Source organism: Astatotilapia calliptera, chromosome 3 (assembly GCF_964374335.1).
Source record: "Astatotilapia calliptera chromosome 3, fAstCal68.1, whole genome shotgun sequence".
Lineage (NCBI taxonomy): Eukaryota > Metazoa > Chordata > Actinopteri > Cichliformes > Cichlidae > Astatotilapia > Astatotilapia calliptera.
In genome coordinates, this window is record NC_137424.1 from 28,625,088 (window position 1) to 28,653,027 (window position 27,940).

The 27,940-nt window shown below is 41.4% G+C and overlaps 1 protein-coding gene across 2 annotated transcripts; it reads right to left on the bottom strand.

Annotated features, from left to right (window-relative positions):
- Positions 1 to 105: 105 nt before the first annotated feature.
- LOC113017236 (serine/threonine-protein phosphatase PP1-beta catalytic subunit) lies at positions 106 to 27,936 on the bottom strand. Of its 2 annotated transcripts, none has more exons than XM_026160397.2 (8): positions 27,777 to 27,936; positions 10,291 to 10,422; positions 9,908 to 10,138; positions 8,739 to 8,843; positions 7,775 to 7,846; positions 5,755 to 5,906; positions 5,392 to 5,526; positions 106 to 482 (listed from the first exon to the last, which is right to left on the bottom strand). In XM_026160397.2, the coding sequence occupies exons 1-8, from the start codon at positions 27,826 to 27,828 to the stop codon at positions 378 to 380; spliced, it is 984 nt and encodes a 327-aa protein (XP_026016182.1). In that variant the 5' UTR covers positions 27,829 to 27,936; the 3' UTR covers positions 106 to 377. The 2 variants fall into 2 exon arrangements, with proteins under 2 accessions (XP_026016182.1, XP_080154448.1); XM_080298322.1 differs by lacking the exon at positions 27,777 to 27,936 and adding an exon at positions 20,959 to 21,145.
- Positions 27,937 to 27,940: the final 4 nt, after the last annotated feature.

The window sequence follows — 27,940 nt, forward strand, 5'->3', positions numbered from 1 at the left end:
GGGGGTAAGGAGATGTGGTAAACTAAATTAGCAGTCATTCTGTTCTCAAAAAAAGGAGAAGAAAAACGACACGGACAAAACAAAAACAAAAAAAGCACTCCGATATGCTGCAGAATGACCCCTTGTATTGTTTTCTCATTTCTCTTAACACTTTGTTTTAAAAATGTTACACAGATGCAGGGGGGCTGGGGGGGTGCACGGAGGAAGAAGGGTGACAGCAGTTCAGGGGATGAAAAATAAGGATGCAAATGAAAGTCTGATTTGGGTGTGTCTTTTAAAAGAGTTGCACTGATCCGCTCCTCTTCTGCCAAGTGTTGCCTTTACTTATTCTGTGTGGTGAAACACGAAACGGTGGTTGACGTCTCCGTGCCTCTGCTTCATCGTTTCTTTGGAGGTTGGGCTGTGCGGGGAGGAGTGACGGGTCGACCGGAGTTCATCCCTCCATACTGGTACTTGGCCTTCTTCTCAGACGGCTTCAGGATCTACAACACGCAAACAGAGCAGCGTTAGCTTCAACTTTCCTGCAGTGAGGTGATGGCGCTAACCACGACACTATAGGATTTTTAGATTGTCCCAGATGAACGATGATCAACGTGAAAAACGATTTTTTCAAGATGAAAAACATGAAAAAGTCAACATTTGTATGAACATCTTTATGGTTCAACACAGCCTGAAGCTTCTTGTAATTTCTTTAGTTTTCAGGAAAACTTCTCCAGGCTCCTTTAAGGACATCCTGCCACGTGTTTTAAGATAAGATAAGATAAGATAGAACTTTATTAATCCCCCGGGTGGGTTCCTCTGGGAAATTCTGGGGAATGGGGGGAGGGGGGAGACATCCTTCAGAGCCGGGGTGGTTTTATGTTGTTTTGTCAAGTTGGGGGATCCGGGAACCATTCTACTCTCTGTTTTAGTCGCTTGCTTGTCATTTTTTTTTGTACTCTGTTTTCAGCTGCACCTGTTTTCTTACATTTCCAGTGCGGGACTATGGGTAGTCGCTTGAACTTTGTAAGCTGGAATGTCAAAGGTTTAAACCACCCTGTTAAAAGAAGGAAGGTGCTCTCACACATAAAGCAGTTTAAAGCAGCTGTTGTCTTTCTTCAAGAAACACATCTCCGTGATTCGGATAACTCTCGTCTTATGTCCCGATGGGCAGGGCAGCACTTTCATTCCACCTTTCAGGCTAAGGCCAGAGGCGTTTCTATTCTAATTGACCAAAATATTCCTTTTGAGGAACATAATGTAATTTCTGATACGAGTGGCCGGTACGTTTTTGTTTCGGGTAAACTCTGTAATACGAAAGTTGTGTTGGCCAACATATATGCCCCTGATATTGATAATGTAGCTTTCTTCCAGCGTGCTTTCTCGTTGTTGCCTGATCTGAGCTCATATTCTCTTCTACTTGGTGGTGACCTCAACTGTTGGCTGGACCCTGTGTTAGACCGATCCTCCCCGAATCCCTGTTGTGCTATCAATGAGTTTCCCAGACATCCCTCAATCCAGACGACACTGGCGTTTTAATTCGACTCTCCTGGCAGATGTAAACTTCCTGGAATTCATGAAAGAACAAATAAACTTGTTTCTTAAAACGAATACCGTAGGAGAAACTTCTAGCTTAATAATTTGGGATACGCTAAAAGCCTTTCTTAGGGGACAGGTTATTTCCTATACTGCTAATATGAAGAAGAAGGCCTGTATAGAACGACTCGATTTAGTCAACCGAATCAAAGAAATAGATCTGCTCTATGCTAAGGTAAAAAGCCCAGACCTATACAATAAGCGCGTGGAGCTTCAGACTAAATTTGAGCTCCTCTCAACGCACTCAATTGAACGTCAGCTCCTGAAGAGTAAGAGTTTGTTTTATATTCATAGCGATAAATCGGGTAAGATGCTTGCCAGCCAGTTAAGGGGCTTCCAGGCAAAACAACATATCACGAAGATTAGAATGGCTAATGGTAATATCACTTCGGACCCTTCCAAAATTAATGATACGTTTAGGGCTTTTTACTCCCAACTTTACACCTCCGAATTCCCGCAGGAAAACACTTTAATGGATAACTTTCTAAAGACTTTGAATGTACCTATGCTTTCCTCTGATAGTAAAAACAGATTGGATGAACCCATCACGCCAGAGGAGCTGAGCGCAGCCATCTCCTCATTGCAGCCTGGGAAATCCCCTGGCCCTGACGGCTTTCCTGTAGAATTTTTCAAAGCATTCTCACCCTTGCTTTTACCTCAACTACATTTAACCCTTTCCGACTCATGGAAGTGTGGTAGACTTCCGCCATCCTTTTACGAGGCAAGTATTGCTCTTGTCCCAAAGAAAGGTAAGGATCCTGTGGAATGCTCATCCTTTAGGCCAATCTCTCTATTAAATGTTGATACTAAAATTTTGGCCAAGGTTTTGGCGCGTAGGCTGGAAAATATTTTGCCCTCAGTTATATCCGAAGATCAAACAGGCTTCATTAAGAATTGTTACTCTTATTCCAATATCCGCCGACTATTGGATGTATTATACACCCCTTCCAGTCAGGGTCCTGAGTGCATTCTCTCCCTAGATGCGGAGAAGGCATTTGATCGGGTAGAGTGGAAATATTTATTCACGATCCTAGATAAATTCAATTTTGGATCGAAATTTATTTCATGGATAAGGTTATTATATATGTGCCCTAACGCTTCAGTTTTTACTAATTCCATACAGTCGCGGCCTTTCAACCTCCAACGAGGAACCCGTCAGGGATGCCCCTTAAGTCCTCTTCTTTTCAATCTGGCTATAGAACCACTCGCCATTGCACTCCGCAGCTGTGGGGAGATCAATGGGATCCGGAGGAAAGGTGCTGAACATAAAGTATCCTTGTATGCCGATGATCTTTTAATTTTTATTTCAAACCCCAAAATATCTATACCTGCAATGTTATCCATACTTCGCCAATTTGGCCAGTTTTCAGGATACAAGCTCAACCTATGCAAAAGTGAGTTGTTTCCTGTGGATGGAGGGGCACCAGTGTTTGACTATACTACCCTCCCCTTTAGAATAGCAGGGAATCAATTTACATATCTAGGTGTAATTATTACAAGGACACATAAGTGTCTCTTCAAAGCGAACTTCCTTCCTCTGTTAAATAATGCAAAAAAACATCTGGCACAGTGGTCCCCTCTCTCCACCTCTTCGGTGGGAAGAATCAACTCAATCAAAATGAATATACTTCCTAAATTTTTGTATCTCTTCCAATTGTTACCAGTATTTATCCCCAAATCCTTCTTTGATTCCTTGGACTCAATTATCTCATCTTATATATGGAGGGGTAAACGCCCTCGATTGAACAAGGCTCAACTCCAAAAACCCAAGAGTCGTGGAGGCCTGGCACTGCCTAACTTTCGATATTACTATTGGTCAGCAAACATGCGCTACATTATATCTTGGCTTTACTTCCACAACAAGGGTAATTGCCCATCCTGGGTGCTCATGGAGTTGAACTCGCCCACAGGCTCTTCTGTCCTGGCCCTGATTGGATCTTCACTCCCCCTTCCCCCAAACAAGACAATCGATAACCCAGTTGTCTGGCACACGGTGAGGGTGTGGGCTCAGATGAGGAAGCATTTTGGATTAACAGGTTTCTCCCTTCTAAGTCCAATTTTTTCTAACCCCCTTTTTCAGCCATCACTATCTGATCCTATATTTCGAGATTGGCATGATAGGGGCATTACATGTTTCAATGATCTATTTTTTGACAATACTTTTGCATCTTTTGCCCAGCTTTCTGAAAAATTTAATCTCCCACGTACACATTTTTTCAGATATTTGCAGACCAGACATTTCCTCCAATCTCAGATTCCAAACTTTCCGGTAGCACCAGCTGCAAGCCCAGGGGATATGCTCCTCACCCTAATCCCAACACGTAAAGGGTTTATCTCTCTTATTTATGACAGGCTGGTGAGCATGAACGGTTCTTCGATAGATCGGATTAAAACGGCCTGGGAACAAGATTTAAATCAGTCCCTGTCTATGGATACATGGGACTTAATACTCAAATTAGTTAATTCCACGTCCCTATGTGCCCGCCACTGTCTTTTACAATTTAAGGTTGTGCATAGGTTCCATCTCTCCAAAGTCAAACTATCCCGTATGTATCCGAACGTTGACCCCACCTGTGATAAGTGTGGGAGTGCGGAGGCTTCCCTTATTCATATGTTCTGGAAGTGCCCTAGCCTCGAAGGATTCTGGAGAGATATATTTCAGACCTTATCCCTACTTGTTGGACACCATATGGATCCTGATCCTTTAGTTGCGCTTTTTGGCACCACTGGAGAGGCTGATGCACGGTTGACCTCGTCACAGCGTTGCATGCTCTCCTTCGCCTCCCTTGTAGCTAGACGTACAATCCCCCTAAGATGGAGGGGTGCCCCTTTGCCCACCCAGGCTCAGTGGCTGAGGGACCTTATGTACTATCTGAGCCTTGAAAAGATCCGGTATGCGATTAGCAACAACAGCGGTAAGTTTTACAAGGTGTGGGGGCAATTCCTGAAATACTTTTCCAGCCTCCAGGCTACAAACCCGACTTCCAGCATTGCTCAGTAAATCCTCCCCCCTTCTTCTTCTTTTTATTTATTTACTTATTTATTTATTTATTTATTGTTAGTCGTTTGTGTGTTTTTCTTATTTTGTTCTTGATTTATCTGCGATGTTGTTTTTATTTGTTTGCTTCTTTTTTCTTGCTTTGTTTGTTTGGTTTTTTCCTTCCTGGTCTGAGGGATAGGGGTTCTAAGTGTTGTGGGTAGGGGATAAACTGCTGGAAGCAATTATAAGACATGTGAGTGTGTCATTAATCTGTATTCTGATATTTCAGTTTTAACAGTCGCTGTGAAACTTGCTTGTTTGGTGTTTGTCAATTCTGCGTGTATTTGCTTTTCTTTGTTGCTTCAACTCAATAAAAATATCTTTGAGAAAAAAAAACTAACAGGAAAGCCTGACTTCTTAGAAACAAAATATACAGAAATGAGTGTTGACTCCACACTTTTGCACAGCTATGTATATTGCAATTATATTCCAGTTAGCTCCTCGGTAGGTTGCTGGAGTTTGGGGGATTCTGTGGATGTGTTTAATTCTGCAGATAATGTCATTTATTCAGTCATACGGTGCAAAGCAGGAAACATCAATAAAATTGCTTTGAATCATTTAGCACCATAGTGTGATCTCAACTTTTGTCTCTGCTCACTGGCTGTGTTTAACCATCACTTCTAATATAATTATTGATTACTCATTAAACAGGGATGAAAAGCACAGGATGGATGGATGAGAAGACATTATGATTTTTACTGTGCTTCCTAACGGGGCTTCTCAGATGTAACCACAGATTATATCCATGTTTGGCATTCAGTATTATGTCATCATACCTGAAAGGAGCACATCAGGGTTTCATCCACGCTCATCATGCCACCAGCGTTGTCGAACTCTCCACAGTAGTTGGGAGCTGAGAAGAGCGTCACAAGCTGCCGCTTGGCAAAGAACTCATAACCATCTTCTACCACCTGGGGGTGCCAGACACACAGATACCTGAAGGTGAACAACTGGCACTGCCCTCATACAAACACTCATCATAATCATGATCAGATTTAAAGTACTGTAGTACTTTATGCAGATATTGAAAGCTGAGGCACATGTTGCTAATGGATATGCATTTCCAGAAGTTTCTTGGATAGAGCGTTTGTTTTCTGTGCGGTTTAATGATTTTTATACCAAGTCGATGTGCATGTTACCTGGTGGGCTCTACAGATGAGATCCAGATCATGGCGATTGAGGAACTTGCTGACCACATCAGCTCCAAAGGTAAAGGAGACGCCGCGGTCATTCTCTCCCCAGCCCTGGACGTCCTTGTCTGGGTCAGACCAGAGCAAGTCGCACAGCAGGCCTGGAGAGGATAATTCACAATGTGAAACATCTCAGCTGCCACACATTCATCTTCATTCTGAATCCAGCCTCTCTTAGACCACAGAAGTCAACTTTTTGTCACATTTATAGTCTGAATGTCTCATCCAGACACACAGAGTCACCCTGAAAGACCATAAGAGGATCTGAGAGACAGCCGCTGCCAGGGTCTGAACACTGGTTGCCTTAAAAGGACAAGAGGCAGCAGCTTTAATGAGGAGGGGGGCAAAGGCACAAAAAGAAGCTTTGCTTGCCTTGGCTCACCACCACCGAGACTCAGCCTCATGTGTTCTGAAAAACTCTGAACCCAAGTCTAGCTAAAGAGTTACTGAAACGAGAGCTGCAGCACAAAGAGCATGAGGTGATGATGATAGATGAATGCCAGCAGATCTGATCAGACCTGACATGAAGACCAGAGAATATTCAGACATTAACTGGATTACAGGGACCTTAATCAGTGCTGTGTTTATCAGCAGTGGCAGAATCTCTACTGAGAAATAAAGCAACAGAAAAGTGAGGGCTAAGAGCAAGCAGTCATATCCTGAGGGTTATTTATGAAGCTTGATGAAGGTCTGACCTTTAGGAAGACTGCTTCTTCAACAGGCTGTCACTGCACTTTGTGCAGAAATGCAGAAATAAATAAATAGTGTCCAGTGTAGGTGTTGGCGATTTCCTGCATTTAGCTGCATTTTTATGCAACAGTTGATACTTTTCTCTATTAATAGAGTGGAAATCCTTTTATTTAAGTGAATGAAAACAAAAACCCAAACAAGGCCAGAGCTGACATCTCAGTGTTTACTGGAAAACACTACCAAGTCTAAACATTTCCCTCATTCATTTTTCCTCCTGAAGCAACACAGCTTTTTGTGTTAATGGCTCCAAACATCCAGTGAGTCTGACATCAGCCTGCTTTCGTGTAAAAGTAGAATGGGAGGCAGCCTTCAGTTTTCAGGCCCCTCGTCTATGGAACCAGTTTGGATTTGGGAGACAGACACCATCTCTACTTTTAAGATTAGGCTTAAAACTTACGTTTTTGCTAAAGCATATAGTTAGGGCTGGACCAGGTGACCCTGAATCCTCCCTTAGTTACGCTGCAATAGGTGTAGGCTGCTGGGGGATTCCTATGATGCATTGAGTTTTTCCTTTTCAGTCACCTTTCTCACTCAACATGTGTTAATAGACCTCTCTGCATTGAATCATATCTGTCATTAACCTCTGTCTCTCTTCCACAGCATGTCTTTATCCCATCTTCCTTCTCTCACCCCAAGCGGTCGCAGCAGATGGCCCCGCCCCTCCCTGAGCCTGGTTCTGCCGGAGGTTTCTTCCTGTTAAAGGGGAGTTTTTCCTTGCTCATAGGGGGTCACATGATTGTTGGGTTTTTCTCTGTATGTATTATTGTAGGGTCTACCTTACAATATAAAGCGGCTTGAGGTGACTGTTTTTGTGATTTGGCGCTATATAAATAAAACTGAATTGAATTGAATCCTTGTTATTTTAAGTTACCTGTTTAAATGTGCGTGTCATACATCAGTTCAAACATATCAATCCCTGTAGCTGATGTGCATATAGACACACATGTTACTGAAACTCTTCTGCTCATGTTTAAATGTGTGATTTAAGTGATCATGTGCTTATGTAAATCCCAGATATACTTGTACCTTTAGACTGTTTAGTACGGGAGAAACAACAGTAAAAAGGCTCACATGCGGGTCAGTTTAAGTTGTGTATCCACTGCATGTACACCTGTCCATTTCACACTGGGTAAAAGTAATCATCAGAGGGTTATTAGTTCCTCTGACAAAAGAGAGAAGAAGAGAAAATGGCCTGCTGTGTGAGAGTGTGCCGACCTACCTGTATCTGGCACGTCTGTGGGTCTCATGATGCGCCTAATCTGCTCCATAGACTGCAGGTCAGGAGAGAGGCCTGTGGGCGACACAAACACCCTTGGGTAAATCTCTTCAATCTCTACTCCTGCGAGGATGGAGGTATTAACTCATATCAGCGCAGCCAAAACTTGTTTTGAACCATTTACTTCACATCCGATTAGTAAACCAGAAATACCAGAAGCTCACGAGAGCCGTGGACTTTATCTTTCATTTTGGGTAAGTGATGTGAGAAGAGCTCAGTGCTGACCCACAGTCTTCACAAAGCCCCAAGGACCAAATAAGAGTGTCACACTAAAGAGTTGTTACAATGATAAAACATGACAAAACATTATACAGAAGCCCGTCTATAAGGGCAGGCTTGTAAATGCCAAATGGGGAACAGATTGTGATGATCTAAATGTAAGAGGAAGTTTGTCCCCGCTGCATCATTTTGCCATGCACACAATGACCTACAAAAATAAGCTGTTCACAACTAGTTGGAGTATTTCTAATTGTACCAAGCAAGACTGGATTTTAGTTTTGTCTTATTTCAGTTGAAGGCATTTAAAGCCACCAGCTCTTAAAGCCAATTATGCAGGAATGCAGAGAATCTAGTTGTCTGTGTTTCCTTTGACTGAACAGAGCATAAACAAGCAATCAGCATAAGCCTTGTTCTGGCTTACCTGACCGAGTGGCAAACGATAAAACAAAATACAGCAAGTCCAAGTACTCAGCCCTGTGGGACCCTGCATGTAATGTTCATGGAGTAGGATTGTCCACAGTGACACTAATGCAAAGACTGAATATTTGAGGGTCTTTCCACATCTATATGCTCAACCTTCCACTACCCCCAAACGCTGCCTGGTTCCTAACGGGGCTTTCTAAAGTATTTTTCAAAGTAGCAATAATCTGGAGACTAAACAGTAGTTACATTGTTTCAATATGAATACCTCCGTGACAGCAGAAGATCTTCTCATCCACGATGGCGGCGATGGGCAGGCAGTTGAAGCAGTCGGTGAAAGTTTTCCACAGTTTGATGTTAAATCTGCGTTTACCTGTAACATCAACACGACAGTGTCAGCACGACCATATAAGGCTGTTTCAAAGGTTTTCCAGCTCCGCCTCCAGTTTAATAGATTTAAGACAGTCCTCTTTACACTGGAAGACACAGACGATTTTTGATTTTTATTGGTTTACAAGTGCCCGTCAACCAAGAGCAGTGCTTGCAAGCCAGCAGATCTGCTTGCAGTAACAACATTTTTCCATCTCAATGCTGAAAAGCTTTCACAGACAAGTAGTCCCTTCTTTCCTTCATTTGGGTAAAAGGACTACTGTGCTTAAGGAAATCTGAGATTTGAATGTACACTTTACACAAAATTTGTAACAAAAAACTACCTTTGTGACTACTCATCAGGTGCTGCTGTTGGAATGAAAACACTGGCTATCGGAGGCTAATATGGAGGCAGCTTACTGACTTACTTAAAGTAATGATGAGAATTGAATGCCATTTTTTTAAACCTCCTTAAATCCTGCTGCGCTCTCCATCAAACTGAGTGAACTGGTTCGTCTGCCACTGTGCAGCATAACAAGTACTACCATCTCTAGCTGCCTTCCAACACCGTGACCAAGGGACTCCATCCGTGGGATGAGCGACTCACTGGAGAGACATCTGACTCTATTAAAACTGTCATCTGTCACAAAATACTCTGTTATTGTGGCATTTGCATGGAAACACTTTCCTTCATGAAAGCCTGCAAGACCAGTTCAAGTGGCAGGAAGTGGCCTCAGAACCCCTTTAAAGAATAAATAAATAAAAATAAAATAAAATGCAGTTAATAGGGGAATTAGTAGGAGCTCTATTTATGAGTTACTTTCACTCATTTAATTTTACATTTCTATTTTATAGTGAAACAATTCAAATATCTAGAAAAAAAAAGGGGGGGGGATAGGATTGGGAACATGAACCATCAAATTACCATTTTTGCCTGCCTGCTTCCTGATCACCACTTTTGTTTCACTCAAAAGTGTTTGTGTGTTAAATCACGCACAATGGAACGGCAGCCACCACAAAGAACTTAAGAGGAAATAAAAAGTGTAACTATGAGAGCAGGATGCTCACACTCGTCATAGAAGCCGTAGATACGGTTGATGGAGGCACACTCGTGGTTGCCCCTGAGCAGGAAGAAGTTCTCGGGGTATTTGATCTTGTATGCCAGCAGCAGGCAGATGGTCTCCAGAGACTGCTTCCCTCTGTCCACGTAGTCTCCTAGAAACAGGTAGTTAGCCTCCGGAGGAAAGCCGCCATACTCGAAGAGCCTCAGCAGGTCTGTGTACTGTCCGTGGATGTCACCTGGGGTTGGGAGCAGAGGGGAACACTTTGATCCAGAAGGCAAAGAGGAACGTTCTCCAGTAATAATAAGCATTGTTATATCTGTTTGTTTATTTGCAATAGGCATCACACTCTATACTATTTGTGCCTTTGCTGTTCTTGATAGTACTGACCACAGATTTTGAGAGGAGCCTCCAGCTCCAGAAGGATTGGCTGACTGAGGAAGATCTCCCGGGACTTGATGCAGAGGCCGCGGACCTCCGCCTCCGTCATCTGGACAATCTTCCCTGGACGACATCCTCGCACTGGGGAAGGGAGAGCAAAAGCTGGGTGAGCTTAAACTAAACTTCGACACCAAGCTTTCTGATGATGTGAAAGTCAGTTTTAAGGACTAAGCTTTCCCAAGGAGACTGGACTCCCCTGATTTTTTCCTCAGGGTTATGATTGTCAAATAACTTTTTGAATTAACTTCAAACTAAATATGGGAGGACCGTGTTTAGTCAACAGGAGGACGACAGAAATAGCCTGTGTGGATATTGTTGATGTCAGTGTTTGTGGATACACTTCCTGTTGCGTAACAGAAAAGAGAAGGAGGGAGAAGGGGGAAGGGGGGCAGTCACAGTGGTCAAGTGACAAGAAGCCCTGAAAGTTCGTGAAATCGGCAGATGTACACATAACTATTATGAAAGCCAGCAGGTCAATATTACATACAGATGAAGTGAGGATGACTTGTTAATTAAATCAAATACAAATACATCATTTTTGAAAAAGCATTATTTTGGAACAATACACTGTTACACAATTATACACTTACTCTTACTATACCGTCTTAAGATTACAGGAATTAATGTACACACACGTAGATAAATTAAAGAGTAGAAATGCATTTCCACATTTTGCTGCCATCCTACATTCTCCTACAAAAAGATCAACAGCTACTACATAGACAAATTTATTCTTCTTGCTTAGCAACAATAAGGACCAGAGCTGAGCAAGACTGCTGCTGTCAGGTGACACCACGGCAACATGAAGGAAATCCAAGCCGGTGTAAAACACTAGTCCATGAGTGGATCCCAAGAATGTGGTCAGAAGGATGCAGCAATAACACAGCCAGAAAGGCTCGTTTTTCTAAGGAGGAAGTGGCTTGAAAGGGCTGAGTATCAAAGGTGTCGTGTGTGTGTCCTGCAGGTGAATCCCTGTGATCCTGAAGGAGAAGCAGCAGCAGCAGCAGCATGTGTGCACATGTGCTGCATGACCCTGCCATTTCTGCCTGGAGATCTTAGGCGTGGACTATAAACACTCTTGCACTGCAGCCAAATACATCCTGTGATCACACACGCCCCACTTGAAGGGCTATTTTTATGACTGCCCAAAAGGTGAACGTTTTTCTAGTAAACGAGCAAAAAGAAAAGCAATACCATGCAAAGACTGTACGTGGTTTAAATACTAAACACATTCTCTGCCACTGATCCTTCCATAAGCACACACACAAGCAAGATGTGTTTGTGTGTCTAGTGTTGAGTGATTTCACACCTCTGCCTTCCAGCTCGGTCAGGGAGGCCCGATATAGGATGGAGACACAAACACGAAACCAGAAGCACCTGCCCGAGAGGATAACCCTTCATCACAGGGTTAAGCTGAGGCGGAGCAGGAAACACACACGCTCGCACAGAAAGAGAGTGCGATCCAGTGACCTTGACTTCAGATTGTACCATTATAAGCTTGTGGGGAGGTATCCCAGCATCCTTTGGTCCATCACTTGTGCACTGCAGCTTCACCAGTCAAGAGAAGGAAAGAGCAGGATGTGGCACCCACATCTGATTACCGTGGCAACCCAGAAAGACCAATTTCCAGCGGGAGAGGTGTTGGCGAATGGAGCAGCAGCTGCATCTCACAGGGAAAAGGAGGCGATTCGCAGATTAAGTGTCACCTCCACCAGCCCACGCCCTGCATACTAACACTGCTGCATCCGACAGCCGTGACGGGGACCCAACAACAGGCCTGCCTGTATCCGCATAGTTTGTGATTCCGGTCAATTACTTAGCTCAAAATAATTTACTCATGAGGTTTACACACACACACACACACACACACACACACACACACACACACACGGTTTAGAACATTTGAAAATATGTTAAAAGTCAGAATGTATCCTAAATGTTCAGCTCACACTCAGGCTCTAAAGTGAGTTACCAAGTACCAGTGATGCATGCAGATGTAATTTATTGCACGAAACACTCTGTCCAACCTATTGCTTAACACGTGTAACAGCCGTGGCAGCCACAGGTAGTGATGTGCGCCGTTCTTTTGCGTGAATATTCATGGGGAATATAAAGAGCAAACCACGTGAGAACATGACAGCTGACACATTGTGGAGATTCTTTAAAATCTGCACAGTTTGTAACTCAGTATCAAAGTTTGCCTTCTAAATGGCTTCTCCATAACCACCACACATTTCACTTGATTCTGCCCTCCATGATTAACTTGCACATCATTAGGGGCTTTGCATTTTTGCAGAAAAACCGTCAGATGTCAGTTATGTGTTTGCTGACATCACATGGTATGATGGGAAGCACGGGTAGTGTTTTGCAGCATTTGTTTTACCCATGCAAAGCATTTCAGCCTTTCACCAAATTCTACACTTACAGCGAAGAGAAATAGGTAACGAGCAGAGAGAGAAGATCTATGCCATAACAAAAGTAACCCAGTGAATGATCCTTCCCCCCCCCCTCTGGCAAGAAGACAAATAAGAAAATTTATAGTTAAAAGCTAAACCTATAACATTAAACTTGGGTGAACTCAGGGCATACAGAAAGAGGTGCTCAAATACATCAGGTAATCTTGAGTTTAGGCTTAAATTTTAGCTTCTTTTTTTTTTTTTTTTTTTAAATCTGCCTGAGAAAAATGCTACTTTACTACTCCTCATCTTTTCCCCTGAAAATTCAGTTGTTGTCAACCTGCTGGACACAGTCCTTCACAATGACATTAGAGCCAAATGAATACACAGTGTTAAGGAGTAGTGACATGGTCTCAAACAGCTGTTTGGTTTCACTCACACCACAGCCCATCCATAAACTGGCTTTTCGACATGTTCGTGCTCAGAGATGGTAAATGTCATGTTCAAGAAACCTCTAGTACATTTTCCTAATTTGGTCAGCTCAGGTCCATGTGCCTGAGCCACCACAGTGGAGTTTGGTCACACCCTCTTAAAACAGTATGCCAGAGGAGTTCATGCAATCAAGTGCCTGCTGTCAAAATCTATTCACCAATTTGCCTCTTCCTAGGGCTGCTCAATTAATCGAATTTTAATCACGATTACGATCTGGGCTTTCAACGATCATTAAAAATGACTGAGCCGATTATTAGCCCCTCCCTCATTTATCCGCGACACCTTAAAGGCCGGTCCGTGAAAATATTGTCGGGCATAAACCGTCCGTGGCGCAAAAAAGGTTGGAGACCGCTGATTAAGAGGACCCGAGGGAAGCTCAGAAAGCTAAGCAGAAGTTATTTGGAGAGTGACTGCCGTTGGTTGAAAAGAGTTAAAAAAAAACAAAAAAAAAAACAAACTTCAGTGGTGTTGCACACTATTTTATATTATTTTTTAAAGTCATTGTTAACCCTTTAAAGCCGGTCAGAGCAGCACGCTCCGTTTTGCGTAACTATTTTTAAATCCCTGTAGAACCTGAACCGTGTAAGCTAGCGCAATAATTTGTTTTGCATATGAAACCGGAGGAGCTGTACTTACATCTGATGCCATCAGCTTGTCCTCGGTCACGGTTTCGTTCCACATATAGCTTTGCAAAAACTGCATAAAAAGCGCTTGCAGCAACAAAAACATAATATTCCAGAAACACGCTTTGCCGTTCCTATCAGCTGTTCGTAACACTTCCCACAGTGAAATGATGCACATGCTGTTTTCTTTGCAAATTTGCATCATAGGATTGTTTTTTGTTTTTCCTGCAGTATATAAAAATTGCTGTATCTCCAAAATAAAACTATGAAGACACTCAAAATAAATTTCCTGTGGTGGGAAACTATTTTTTGCAACTTTATTGTATTTAAAGTTTTGAGGGATAAACCTCTTAAACTTCTCCAAGTAGAAATATATGTAAACAAAACAAAAGCGATTTTCAATTTTTTTTGTAGTTTATTGCACTTTTTTGCAATTTATGTAATTACTATGCACTTAATGCATACATATTATTAAAATATGGGCTATAACAGTTGTATTGATGTATAGCAACTTGAAATGCTCCCACAAATGGCACTACAGCATGTAAAAAAAATAAAAATAAAAATAATATAAGCTCTGGTGGACTTGGTTCTATAGTAGGTCTTAAAGGGTTAAATAAATATCGTCAAATAATCGTGATCTCAATTTCAGTGAAAATAATCGTGATTATCATTTTTGCCATAATCGAGCAGCCCTACCTCTTCCTTCCCCTTCCTCCTTTAATCTCCATCTTTATTATCTTTATTTTTCAAGTTCCATTCCTGGCTGTGGCTGACTCTCTGGGTCACCCTCCTCCGCCTCAGCAGTGAACTGTGCTGACGTCAGAGGACAGCTCTGCCTCATACCCCTCCCTGAGTGCATACCAGACAGCTCACAGGCCTTTTTAAACCTTAACATCTCAGCCTACTGCAGCCTGAGAAACATGCAGCCAGGGAATCTACACGTACCACCAAAACCCAAAGAACCTTTCTAGTACCAAGTGTGGGGAACCAATTTTGGATGAAAAAGCGTCTGTGAAACTAAATGCATCAACACAGCTCACTAGAAAAGTTCAGTTCAGTTCATTTTTATTTCAAACATATACATTCACCAACATTTCATAAAAATCTTTCCATGCAGTTGTAAAAGTAAATCATGATACACTAAGCTGAAGGAAAAAAATTAAAGTTTAGCTAATGTGACCCCCCCCCGAGCCATACTTCAACTCCAGTGGCTATACTAGAGACATTATTAGGATTGTGTTTATGCAAGCAGCAGAGCACAGACCCACAGTTAAACTTGTTAACACTGTGCAATGGTTTACCCAACCCGTAGTGAACATAACTGGAGACCAGTCACCTGAAACAGTATTGACATTTGCTTGTTTTTACCGTTTTAAATATGTTATCATTTTGATTTCTTCTAACTAGTAGAACCCTTTGCTTAAAAAAGTAATTAGTTTGAATGGTAGACATTTAAATGTTACTTATAAACTATAAAGTTGTAAAGCTCAGCAACATGGCAACAAGAGACCATAAAAAATATTTTAATGACTATAAATGAGTGAGTCTAAGAAAGTTTTTGTTAACTTGAAGGCGAACGACTGAATTGACTACCAGTGAGAGGTGAGGATGCTGGCGATTCACATATTGACAGTAGTAAATAGAGGACAGGGTTACCCAGGCAACCAGACCCTGGATGGACCACTTCAGCTTCAAAGAGATGTGTGATGAGCACATCACTCATTGTGTGGACATATCATTAGAAACAACCTAACGTTCTTTGGTTGTCATATTTCTAGGTACAAACTGGGAGGGGTTTTTTTTGTTAAATAAAAACTCTTCCTGCCCAGCATTTTGTGACAGTGACTCATTAAATATTTGGGAGGATCTTAAGAAAAACCCAGCCATCTATTGAGCTGCGTAATAAACCACACCAGAGAGGTGTTGCCACATAAAGCAACAACGTGACAGGGTGTGTGAGTACACAGTCAAACCTTACATAGTAAGGCCAGGCTTGCCCGATCAGTTTTGCAAACATATCAAGGCCAGAGCTATCTGCAGAGTCAACAACTGTAATCTTTGTGGACTGTGTTGCCCAAAATTGATGGTAGTCTAATATTAACCACTGACAAAAGTGAACATCTTCATATCTGAGAAAAAAAAAAAAAGAAATAGAAAAGCACTGTTTTTGAATCTATAAAGGAAAACGTGGTCGTTCTCTAAAGGAAGGGGTTTGGTTGAGAGTGATTTCCTCTGCTTCGCTGGTTGTAAATGACTTGCCAAGCGTCAAAGAGGTCAACTATTTTTCCATTCATTTAAGAGAGGGCTTACTTGAACAAAGAGCCAAAGAGAGCGAGTGAAAGATAAGTTAGTTACAGACAGATTCTCCTTCTGGAAGGCATTGCCATATATGGCCGCTGCTGTATGAAGGAAGTAGTCAGTCAGGACAGAGAGGGAGTGCTTGAAGGCTCTGCTGCATGTGATGGGAATAGAAACAGGCTAATGAAGCGCAGGCCAGAGCTCGCACTCAGGGCCACAACAATATAATGGCTGTCAGCTGCACTGGAAAAGCGCTGCGTAGGATACATCAGCGAGAAACACGCGCAGATGTCAGCGCAAACCATAAGCGTGACTACTCAAAGTGTGCAAATTCTACTTATTTTTCCATGAGATCTACATTTGTAATCCTTAATGCAGGTTCAGTATAGGTCTATATATAGCCCAGTGTTATTATACGTGCTACTTGATTATTTTGTTTTTCCTGGGTCTGAAAGGATTGTTTGGAGTGGTCATGTTGTTTCACTGAATCAGTGTTTTTGAATCAGTGCTGAGTCACCGATTAGCTGACCAATGAATTCGTTTTAATTTTATTTTTTTTAAGTAACTTGTTCAATACTCCCTGTCAACTGAAACTGTTCCAAGTTCATCACAGCGGAGCTTCCCGAGAACAATCGGGCACAGGCATCAGTGAACTTGGCCTCAGTTTACCCGACGTTGCACTGAGCGTACAGTACCAGTTGTGACAATTCTCATCTCGACTCAACAGTATCTTACAAATGGTGCACTTTGTAGTGAAATGTAAATATACTCAGTTATATAAATGTCTGTGAAAAAAAATGTCATCACAACATTGCTCCAGCAATGCCACATGTTTACGTTTCCTAGTACGTGCAACAATAGATAAGCCCAAGCATATCTGACAACAAGAGCCCTGTCTCGGCTTCCGGTGATGATGTAGTAGTGACAAAGGTAGCTATTTAAACAACCTCCAACAAAGCACATAACTTTGCAAAATATGCAAGACAATTGTTCCAGGTAAATGTGGAAACAATACACTTGTTTCACTACTTGAGACAAACACATGCTGTCAAATGCAGCCTGGCTATAAAGGAAAGATACCAGCAGCTGGAGATGTGTGACGCAAATGTAAACAATTGACTCTACAGAGGATTGCTGGAGCACTTTCATTCCATAAGACAGCAGCAACAAACAGTAGATGAACATCACTGATGTGGTTGCATGGTGGAAAATAGAGCCGTTTAGTTATTTTAGTTTTAAACTAAAACGTTAAGCAGTTATTTTATACTTCCAAGGGTAGGCCACCTGATTTCTTACGTTGACTAGCTGTGTTACCACTATAATGCTACTGCTGCTGGCACCTGGTTTTCACACTTCAAATTAGGAAACATGTCATGATGGTATGTTTTTTTTTTTGTTTTAAATCACATTGTTTGTAAACATATCATCATAAAATATAAAGTCCATATTGCCCACAGCTACACAGCACTAAGGAACTTTTAACAGCACATTTGCAGTACCTGGACCTAGCATATTAGTCACAGCACATGCCACTAGTATTGCTGCTCTAATAAGACTCTGATGTCTTATTAGACATTTTCACACAACTCAACACAGGGAGCTCTTTTGAAGTTGCTCAAGTTTCTCTCCGAATGGTGTCTGGTTTCTAAGGGACTCTTAAGATTGCAGTGTTAGCGTGAGCCAATTTTTCCCCAATAGATCATGCACATGGGCCGAGGGGGTGAGCCGACAAAGCCAGCAGAAGCTATAAGACAGGTAGGCTTCACGATAGTAGTATAACATTTTTTTCCCCTCATATGTTTAGGTTCTGGGTCTTCTACACTGGTTAGTTTAATTATTATCTATATAATTATCATTATTAATATTATCATTATACCTATTGTTGCTGGTGTTTTTGGTTTTGTTAAGTCTGCAAAGGCAAAGAATGTTTGACTTTGTTGAACTTGCATTGTAGTAAGACCACTCAAAACATTGGATGGCCCTTTTGGAAGGTTTCTGTGCTGGAGCTGGCACATGACCATTTCAAACTCAATAGGTAGCATGCTGCAAGTACGCATCTCAATATCAACTTGAAAAACATAAACAAGCTTTTCAACTCGATGGTCTAACACCACAGTCCCACATTTAATTTCACCACCCTAGCTCTCTTGCAAGGTATCACCTGTCAAATAAAGGCACTAAAAAAATTACCCATGACACATCAGCATTATGGCTTAGAAAGGTAGTGCAAAGCTAAAACTGAAGGTGACTGCAAAGTCTATGTTTTGTAAGTATGCCCACATGTCACAATTCACACTGTCAGTTCATTAGTGCCACTTTCTGGCAACTTCAACTTTAACAGAATATCTCTCCTTTTCAAGAAAAGGATTCAAAAGTTCTACTGGGTAGACTCATGAATTTAAAGCAAGTATGACTGTGCATGTTTTTAGACACTGCAGCACCAAAAAAGATGCCGTGTCAGACCTTTTTTAGCCTTCCTCTTCCATTCACTCCAACTGGGCACAAGGCCAGCAGCTCTCAACTGCTCCTCCATCCCACTCTCTCCCACACGGGAGAGATGGAAAACAGTGACCCCTTAGTGAACGAGAAACACAAAGTAACTCTGGCAAGAGGAGCGGGAGCCACTCTTAACTCAGAAATCCAACTGCGATGGCATTTCTGGGCAAGCTTTAGATTTTCAGAGGACGTTTTGTTCGTCTCTAAGTGCCACAGTGAATGGCAGTCTTTGTGGGGCGAAAGAAAGGACGAAATTGAGAGGAGAGACTGGGGGAGATATAAAAGGAGACACAGCTATAGACAGAGAGAGTGGGAGAGATGGAGAGGAGTAGAGAAACGGGAGAAAAATGTAGGCTGACACTGAAGCTTGAGACCCTGCAAACGAGGGACTGAATAGAAGGGAGGGTTTATAGCTAGGCAGCTGAAAAGCCTGGGTGAGCTCTCTGTGCCATGTTTGGTGCCAGGGGGTGAACGCTCCCCGCCACACAGGCTCCACCATTGTTGTTTCCATAACAGAGTGCCACGCCAGCACCCTGAACACCACGCAACACAGCAGCAGTCGACTACATCTGACACAAACAAGCAGGGTGACAGCGAGGAAACAAATATGCATTATGAATAGCTGTAAAATAAAAATTGAATCCAGGAAAATAAAAATAAAAAAGTTACTTTAAATGGCTGTCAAAGTGCTTCAATTTCAGTTCAGACGGCGATGAACTTTCCTCACACAGACACCCAGATGCTAATTAAAATGATAAAACCTCCGAACTGGTCAAACCGATAGAAATTTTGAAAATAGGAACACAAGCAACTCCTTGTAAAAACAATTAAGAAACAAATAAATTCACGCTGCCTGAAAAACAAAGCAAAATACAGCAAAACACATCAGTCAGGATTTACACTGGCTCGAAAAATCCTAATGCCCAAGTTTGAGATAACAGGTCTCACGACGGTGGCTATCCGTTTTCGCTTCCTGATTCAGGCTCTTTCACACGTCATGACTCTTTTCAACATAAAATGATCCCTATGAGTGTCGTCTACACCAATCAGACATGGTATCAGAAGATGCAAAGCTGGTCGCAAAAATCTATAGAGAATACTTTAAAAAAAATAAAATAACAGTAAAATGCAACATTGTTGCAAATAAGAAAAGAGATCAATACCACTGAAACTTGTTATTTTTGGGATTTAGTTCACAGAGGAGTAACATAGAAGTACTCAACAGCCATGTGACATTTTGCATATAGTACAGGTATTTGCACAACAGAAAAGTATTTGTGCAAGGGGTAACAGCATGCCCGTCTTCATTACTCACTGTGTTTATCAGACACATCTTTACCCAAGTGGAAAGCAATAGTTAGGTTGCTGTTGGCATTTCCAGTATGTCTTTCAGAAGATGTCTGAGTTAATGTTGAATGACTCACATTAGCAACCACTGCGTTGCTTTGCTTGGCCATTGTTATGCTGCGATTCGTCACGTGTTTTCTGGAACTTGAATAAGTTATATATTGCTTTGTGGCAACTTTACAGCACTCGCTGAATTTGTTCTTCATCACTACTTGCTCTAAATCCAAAGCATTTTCAAATAGCAGATGATGATCCACTTCCAGGATGACTGCATTTGTTCTTTACAGTGCCAGACATTTGATTTTTGTATGGCTAGTCGGTTATCTATAGCATATTGCTGACGCCTATCCAGGAAACTTCACATTGCTCAGTGCAGGGAAAAGGTGTGACTGGCATATGCAAGCATCTCAGACAGTAATTTATTGAGTGTAATTGCAGAATAGCCATTTATCGGTTAATTCCAGTAGTCAGTGACTACTATGACTTATATCCAAAAAGTCTTCTTTAATATGACTTCTAAAGCTTTTTCTTTAAAAAAAAGAAAAAAAAAAAAAGAAAATAGCTTCAAGCTTCATACGATAGCCTTCATAAAGGCTATCGTATACTCATATTAAATGTCTAGAAAGTATATGGTATGTGGTATCATCACCACAGTAAAATATCTTACAGTTAGAGGCCATCTAAACAATATGCAATTAAAGATGCACTACACTCTTCTCACTGCGCATTTTACCCCCTTGGCTTATTTGTCATTGTGCTGTTGTCATCTTTGAAAACTGTAAGGACTAAATGGTGGCTCCTTGGTAAAGGAGTGACTCAAATTCAGGAAACATGGACATCTAAACACAAACACCTTTTAGGAGATTTTATGTTCCCAATTTGACAACAACTTGGCTGCTGTTTTTGCCCATAAACCAAGATGACCAAAAAGAAGAAGAAAATAAATAAAAATTCCATCCTACCTCCCCTCTCCCTTACTGGCTGATCCATGGGGCTGTGGCGTTGATTGTGCCACATAAAGCCTACGGGCCACCTGTGCTGGCAGCCCAGACAGAGGGCTTGTTGTCACTAAAGGCCAGCCAGTGTGGGCTTAACATGTGTATGCTGGAAAAGCTGGGGCCTGTAATCGCTGCTTTACTCGATTGCAGCACAGAGACACAGTACAGCAATGGTTATAAACTAATGAGGAGGAGAAAGAGGAGGAGGGGCAGGTGCAGAGAACTCAACAAACAAACAAGAAAACACAAGGCTTGGCCAGTAAACTGTGCACAGGAATGTAGGGAAGGAATACCGCAGCTTATATGAAGCATACTAGAGCAGGGCGATATGACCAAAAATATTTATCACGATATACTTTTGAAAATTTGCGATAACGATATAATTGACACTAGACAAAATACTTTACAACTCCACAACTTTATTAGCGCAAAATACAAAACATCAATGTAGTTTCACTTAAACAAGCAGCTGTTTTTTATGTGCATTAAAGTTATATAAAAATTTAACAGTGCAAAGACAAATTCCTTGCTGACAGTTTAACCAAAAGGCATTTCCAGTGGAAATTGGCCGACAGATCCTCAGCATAACCGTGTATAATATCCACAAAACTTAAAAAGGATGAGTATGAAAACAAATGCACCACGCATGCGCGTTTTATCTATATTCTATCGCGATATTTCATTTTCTTATCGTTGCCCAACATTATACCGGTATTACCGTGAACAGTATGATATGGCCCAGCCCTAAAGCATACTACTGCTTGCTACTGTGTTAATGCAAATGTAAGATTTCTATAAACTCTAAACAATTCCGGGTCAATTCAGATGTGATCTAACTAACCACAGCGAGTTGCTGCGAAATCTGACACGAGCTGCTGTGGATCATACAAAAACAGTAGACGGCTGATTGATTTCAAACAGACCATGGTGTCATGCAATCCTGTGTAATGTGGCTGCATTGCTATTGATCTTTTCACCTCACAATAATACCGCATTACCACCCTTTGATTAGACACATAACTGTTTAAACCGTACTTCTTTTGTTTTTGTTTTTATTTTTATAACCAGGAACACAATACATTAGGCAGCTGTGGGTAACTTTGCAGTGTTAGTAATCAGCAGTGCTTTAAAAAAAATAAAATATGCATGCAGGCTCTGATGCAACACAACAAGCTTGATCCTGCATGACCACACTGGTGTGGCTTAATACAAACATTCAAACTGGGATACCACCGTTCTTACATGCAAAACAATGACAGACAGGACTCTCGCGTCCTCAGGGAGGAGTGCAAAATATGACTGCATAACATTACCACTGTCAGACACACAGACCTCCAAATGGCATTTTAATACAGACAAATAGCTTTAGTAAGTAAGCTACACACCATTGTGCTGCTTACCTTTCTACTCTGACTCAGAAGACTGGTCACAGGTCAGTAAATCACAAGTCATTGTTGTACACAGTGACAAATGAAACCTGAGAGGCTAGAAACCTGCATGCTTTGCCTGCTATGCCACTGAGGAGGCTTCAGTGATGTAAGTCATGCTGTCAGTTGATCAGGTTTAGCCTGTCAGCTAGAAACTCCTGTCAACCCCTCCACCAAACCACTCTTGAAGCACAGCTTCAGTGTGTGTCTGTCTTTAGACACACCAACACATTTGCAGATAAATTTGTGCATACCAAAAACCAACTAAAACGAAATAAATGACGAGCCTGAACACAGAACATAGGAGATAGAGACTCCTAGTTCAGAGTTTTCTTCTTCCTTTTTTTTTTTTCTCTTCAAGCTGATCGATGAGTTTGAGGACAACTATGCAGTTTGGGTTAAAACTTGACAAACTGGGAGTGATGCTGGTCTTAACTTTGTCACAAAACATGCATCATAGGTCCAACCCTAACAGGCATGTTATAGGACTCTCTAAGAAAACAATGACTGAGTAAGAGGCAGCAGGGGAAACCCCATTTATGGCGAGGAGCTGACTGATCAGTACTGAACGATTGACTAACACCTGATTGATAATATGACAATGTAATGCTGCATTTTACAGTAAAGCAGGCCTACCGATCACAACTGGATATCTAACTGCAGCACCGAACATTAGCTAGACGTAATAAATGGTTGTTCAGTCACGTGTGCGTTAATTCAAGTGGCATGCTGCAGTAATTTGATTTACAGCAGTCAGGATTTGATACTCAACAACATTTTGTGTTCCTCTACACAACCAGCAGGTCAGCTCGTAGAGGTTTAACTGCTGTATGGACGCCCCTCAAGTCCCCACCCAGTCTCTAACAGTGACCAAACATTTCGCCCTTGCGTGCGGGCATAGAAATCCTCCTGCCCCGGCTTAGACTTGCCATGTCATTTCCTGAGAAAAACATACTTGAAACACACCCTTAGAACGGATTAGGCAGACATGTATAGATTTTCCTGGTCTTCCTAACTGCTCAAATGTGCTTATCACCCATCATTTCCCTCAGATTACTACTATCAAGCTGAAAATGTGATGCTGATTACTTGCAAGGTTATTGGGTCTGCTTGTTTTTCAAAATGAACTGCCTGTGAAAGTGAATGGCACAGCTTAATGGGACCTCCTTCCACAATAACTGGCACACTTTGACATTTTAACAGCTGGCTGTGGAAAGGAACCCATCTATGACTGTAGTTTTAAGGGATTATGGCACAGAAAGTAAATATCTTTGATATCCTAAATTAGGGCTGTTCGATATAACGATATATATATATGGACAACGATATAAAAACATTTATCGTTTCATTTTACGCTATCGTTTGTTTCGTGGTGTCCCAAAATAAACTGTTTACGGCAATATTTTTTCATCGTTTTGATGGTCACTGTAGTGGCTATATTAATTTCTTAAAGCTCTCTCTTTCTCTTATATTTAATATAACCACACTACGGATGGGCAAGCGACTGTTTATGCATTGTGGTTAGCAACAACGACGGTAACACCACCGCGTGTCCGCTTGTTTATGTACCACATAAACCTTTCACAATAAAGCTCAAGATCCTGTTGAGACTTTTCAAAATAAACTGAATCATGTGAAAGAGCAGATTATTTATGGATGAGAAGTTAAAAAAAAGGTGCTAAAAAATAAACCTTAGACTCAAACGTTAGAACAGGCTTTTCCCCGCAGCACGCCATGTAATAAATACTCACAAAGAAAACGGCGGCTGTTACAACTTATGTCTAAAAATGTATAGTTTCATGCATCTGTTGAAACACTCGACTCCAGCTACATGACGCGCAGCTGGAAACGCTTCCCGCAAGTCGAGCTGCCCGAGATTCACATAATTTACAGAAAATGTTACATTTTTGTGATTTATATTGTTATCGACGATAGAATTCTTATATCGGGATATGAGATTTTGGTCATATCGCACAGCCCTATCCTAAATACATGAAAAGGGAAAACAAATACAGGGTACTGAGATATTTGATTAAAAAAATACAAGCATTTTATTGCCACTGCATGTGGAAAAATATTATAACATCTCTCTTGAATGAAAGAGTTGGATTCCACACATGTCCAAGAAATGAAAAAGCAATATGTAATATTATGAAAAGGAAAATTAGAAGATTTTTCAAGAGTTAGAACAGCAACAAATTCCACCTTATTGCCATTTTCCCCTCTCCCCTGTATGTTTGTGTCACCCAGAGGGTAGGTTAATTTCTACCAGGGACAGCTGTGGCTGTTGACATTTAATAGGAGATCAGCGAACTCTCCATATGTGCGTCTGTGTGCATGAGTATGTGGCTCTCTGCCTGCCACCAGCCCTCACAGAAAAAGTGAACCATCACACTTTTAAAGTGCTTAAAGAAATCCCTTCCTATACTGAGAAAAAGATCTAATTTTATTCACACAGGAAAGAAAAAGAAGAAACGGCTCCCTGGCGTGGAGGTGATTCTAAGCTTCTTCGTGTGAATATCGGGAGGAAACAAAACAAAAAAAAAGACCCACAGACGGGTAACTTGCTAAATTTTGAAAGGAAAGCGGCCTGTAGATATAACCTGGGTAAGTAAACTAAAGATGATGATTATCAAGGGTTGTGTGAGTTTGTGAAAAGTGAATGCTCGCATGAATCTGAATACACATTTTCTTCTTCTTTGATGGTGCTTAACCATTACTTAACCAAGTGTTTGGTCATTTTTATGAAAGCCAATTACGTAAAATTCACTTGATGTGTAAAGGTTTTCTTTACAATCCATAACAGAAAATCCAATACCTTTTACAGTTTTCCCCCACACAACTAAACTGGATTTACAGTGAGAGCAGGTTGATGCATATGATTATGTCTACAAATCTAAATAATAGGAATACACAATGTTTGTGACCATTATTCATATTCAGCTGTCTACCCAGTTAGGACATCATACAGCAGACAATTCGACTATCCAGATCAACAGGAAGCGACAGTATTCCTTGTCCTGCTCTGCGGTGTTCAGCATAGCGGCACATAAACCACACCTCCACCTGCCACAGATTCTAGAGAAGCTCACAGAGGACTTCCAGAATAGACGAAGACTACTGTTGCTAGATGCAGTCCACGGTGGTGGTGTTGAGTCTGTCCAATCGCAGGACGAAAGACTCTCTGGGGAAGCAGCTCAGTGACATTGAGGGTTGCTGCAAACTGCTTAGCAGCAACTGCAGTCTCAGAATTATAGCAACTGGATTGGCCATGAATAAGAAAATAAACACTGGCTTTGAAATTTGAAAAAAAAAAAAAAAAAGATGCTAAAAGGAGTCCCAAATTATTCTTGGACAAAAGTAACCTACTCCATTTTGGAGTAAACAAGTAATTTAAATGCAGGAACATTGGATTTACTTGCAGCCCTGTTTTAATAAGATTCAAAACCTTTTGTTTAAAAAAAAAAAAAAAAAAAGCCCACAGAAACAATGTCGGATAATCTCATTACATAAACATTATCACACCATCCAAACTGAAATGAGTATGCTCAACAAAATCTGGACATTGCAGCGATACTAGGAGACATTTCAAATGTACCCAGTCCGTCTATTACTAATCACCGAGTATTTGTGACCCATCACCCGAAAACTGTTTTTGTATACATCCAGTTTTGGTTATGAGTCAGAACGAAAAGCCTTCAGTTATGATGCCCCTCTGATACTATGCTCATCCCAACAAAAAGGCCAGACATTTTCAAATGGTTGTTGATGAAAAGTGAATGAAAGGAGATTGATAGCTGGATACATTGAGGGCTCACATCTGGAAGCTTTTAGGACCAGATCCCTCCAAATTCCTGCAATGAGGTTAACTGCTAAACACGAAGCGAGTATACTATAGTCAGTTCTTGTAGGCACAGTACTGTGTTACTCTACATATCACGCACAAAGAGAAAACAAGCACCATTATGTCACTGCTCCCGTCAGTCCAGATGATTAAGTTATACTGACATGCACTGTACATCTACACTGGGTTCAATCATTAGCAGAAGTTGCTGTGCATGAGATGATCTGGCATGAATGCTTGTTCACCACTGACTCAGAGAGATATAATCTCCCTGTTTATAATCTATTTTCAAGAAATTCTCATCGACATCAACTCGTCTGTCTGTCAGAATCCCTCATTTAGCACTAAGAAATCATCCCCTGCTGCTAGCCAACACATAACAATGGAGTAGAGGCAAAAACACTTTTACACAACAGCTCAGCAGAAAAGTCCACATGCATATGAGCTACGACAGAATACAGAATTAACAAGTGTCTCTCTGGATAAAGTTGAGCCACAGCTAGTATTGAAAAGATTCCTATTCAATGTAGTACTGTTGACAAAATGTGTGTTCTTTATGATCAAAAGGCCAGCTGAACAAACTATATGCACCGGTTCATGGATAAGAAAACACACGGAGTAGTAGAGCTAAAAGTTTGGTTTAGGTTTTGAACTCCTACAAGTATGTTTTAATGGGAATACTACCGAAGCCTGTGGCTTGTGTAAACATCGCCACTTAGCAATATGCGCCAGAAAACAACAGAGCTGCAGTCTTCAGCTCAGAAACCCTTAAGCCAAATCCCATTTAAAAAAATTTGAATTTTTCTTAGAATTAAAGACAAACCCAATTTTTAGAAATCAGAAGCAAGATTTTGCTTCCTCGTAGATCGGGCAACTGTTGGGACACTTTCGGCTACACTCAATCATCAATCTAAACTTTATTTTTAAAGAAATTTCAACTTTTGCTGAGCATTTGCCCCTGAAGCTATCGCCCTCCACCGTGTATTTTGAACAGAGCTTTTGTAAAGGAGCAGAGACTATAATAGGTTAAAAGACAGTAGAAGCAACTTGTCAAGTATTTCATTTGGTGCATTCCAAAGTGATAACACAAATGCTGTGACGTGAGTAAGACAGCACTTAATTACTATACTATTAGCTAGTTAGTCTAAGATGGATAGTAAGATAGGTCTGACATTATCTTCCATCGAAGCACAAACAGCCCACTAGCAAGAACTTTCTTACCACTTAATCACCAAAACCCTCAAAATGCAGTTTACAAAAAAGCTCGAACATAGTTGCATCCAAATGAATTACAAATTAATCTAAAAAGATCCGTGAAAGAAAGACTGTTGCTGACTAAAAAGGTGTGCCTGTTGTTAACGACAGTGAGGACCAGTCCTGCTCACTCCAGAACCGGGCAACGCTAACACGTAAAGCGGGCCTTTATTGTCAAAAATAAAACCTAAATAAGTATTAGGGGCTAACACTGGGCAAAACAAGAATACACAAATAAAACTTGGTTGTGAACTCACCCTCTAAAAGCCTGGAAATCAGCGAGTCGACGTCCAACTCCCCCTCCGCCATTTCTGTAACGAACAGCTCTGCCCGCCGCAGTCTGAAGCAGGCAGGGCAGACACCGCCTCACCGCACAGAAACCGCCTCCCTTTCGCGGCCTCCCATTTAGGGCCATTACGCC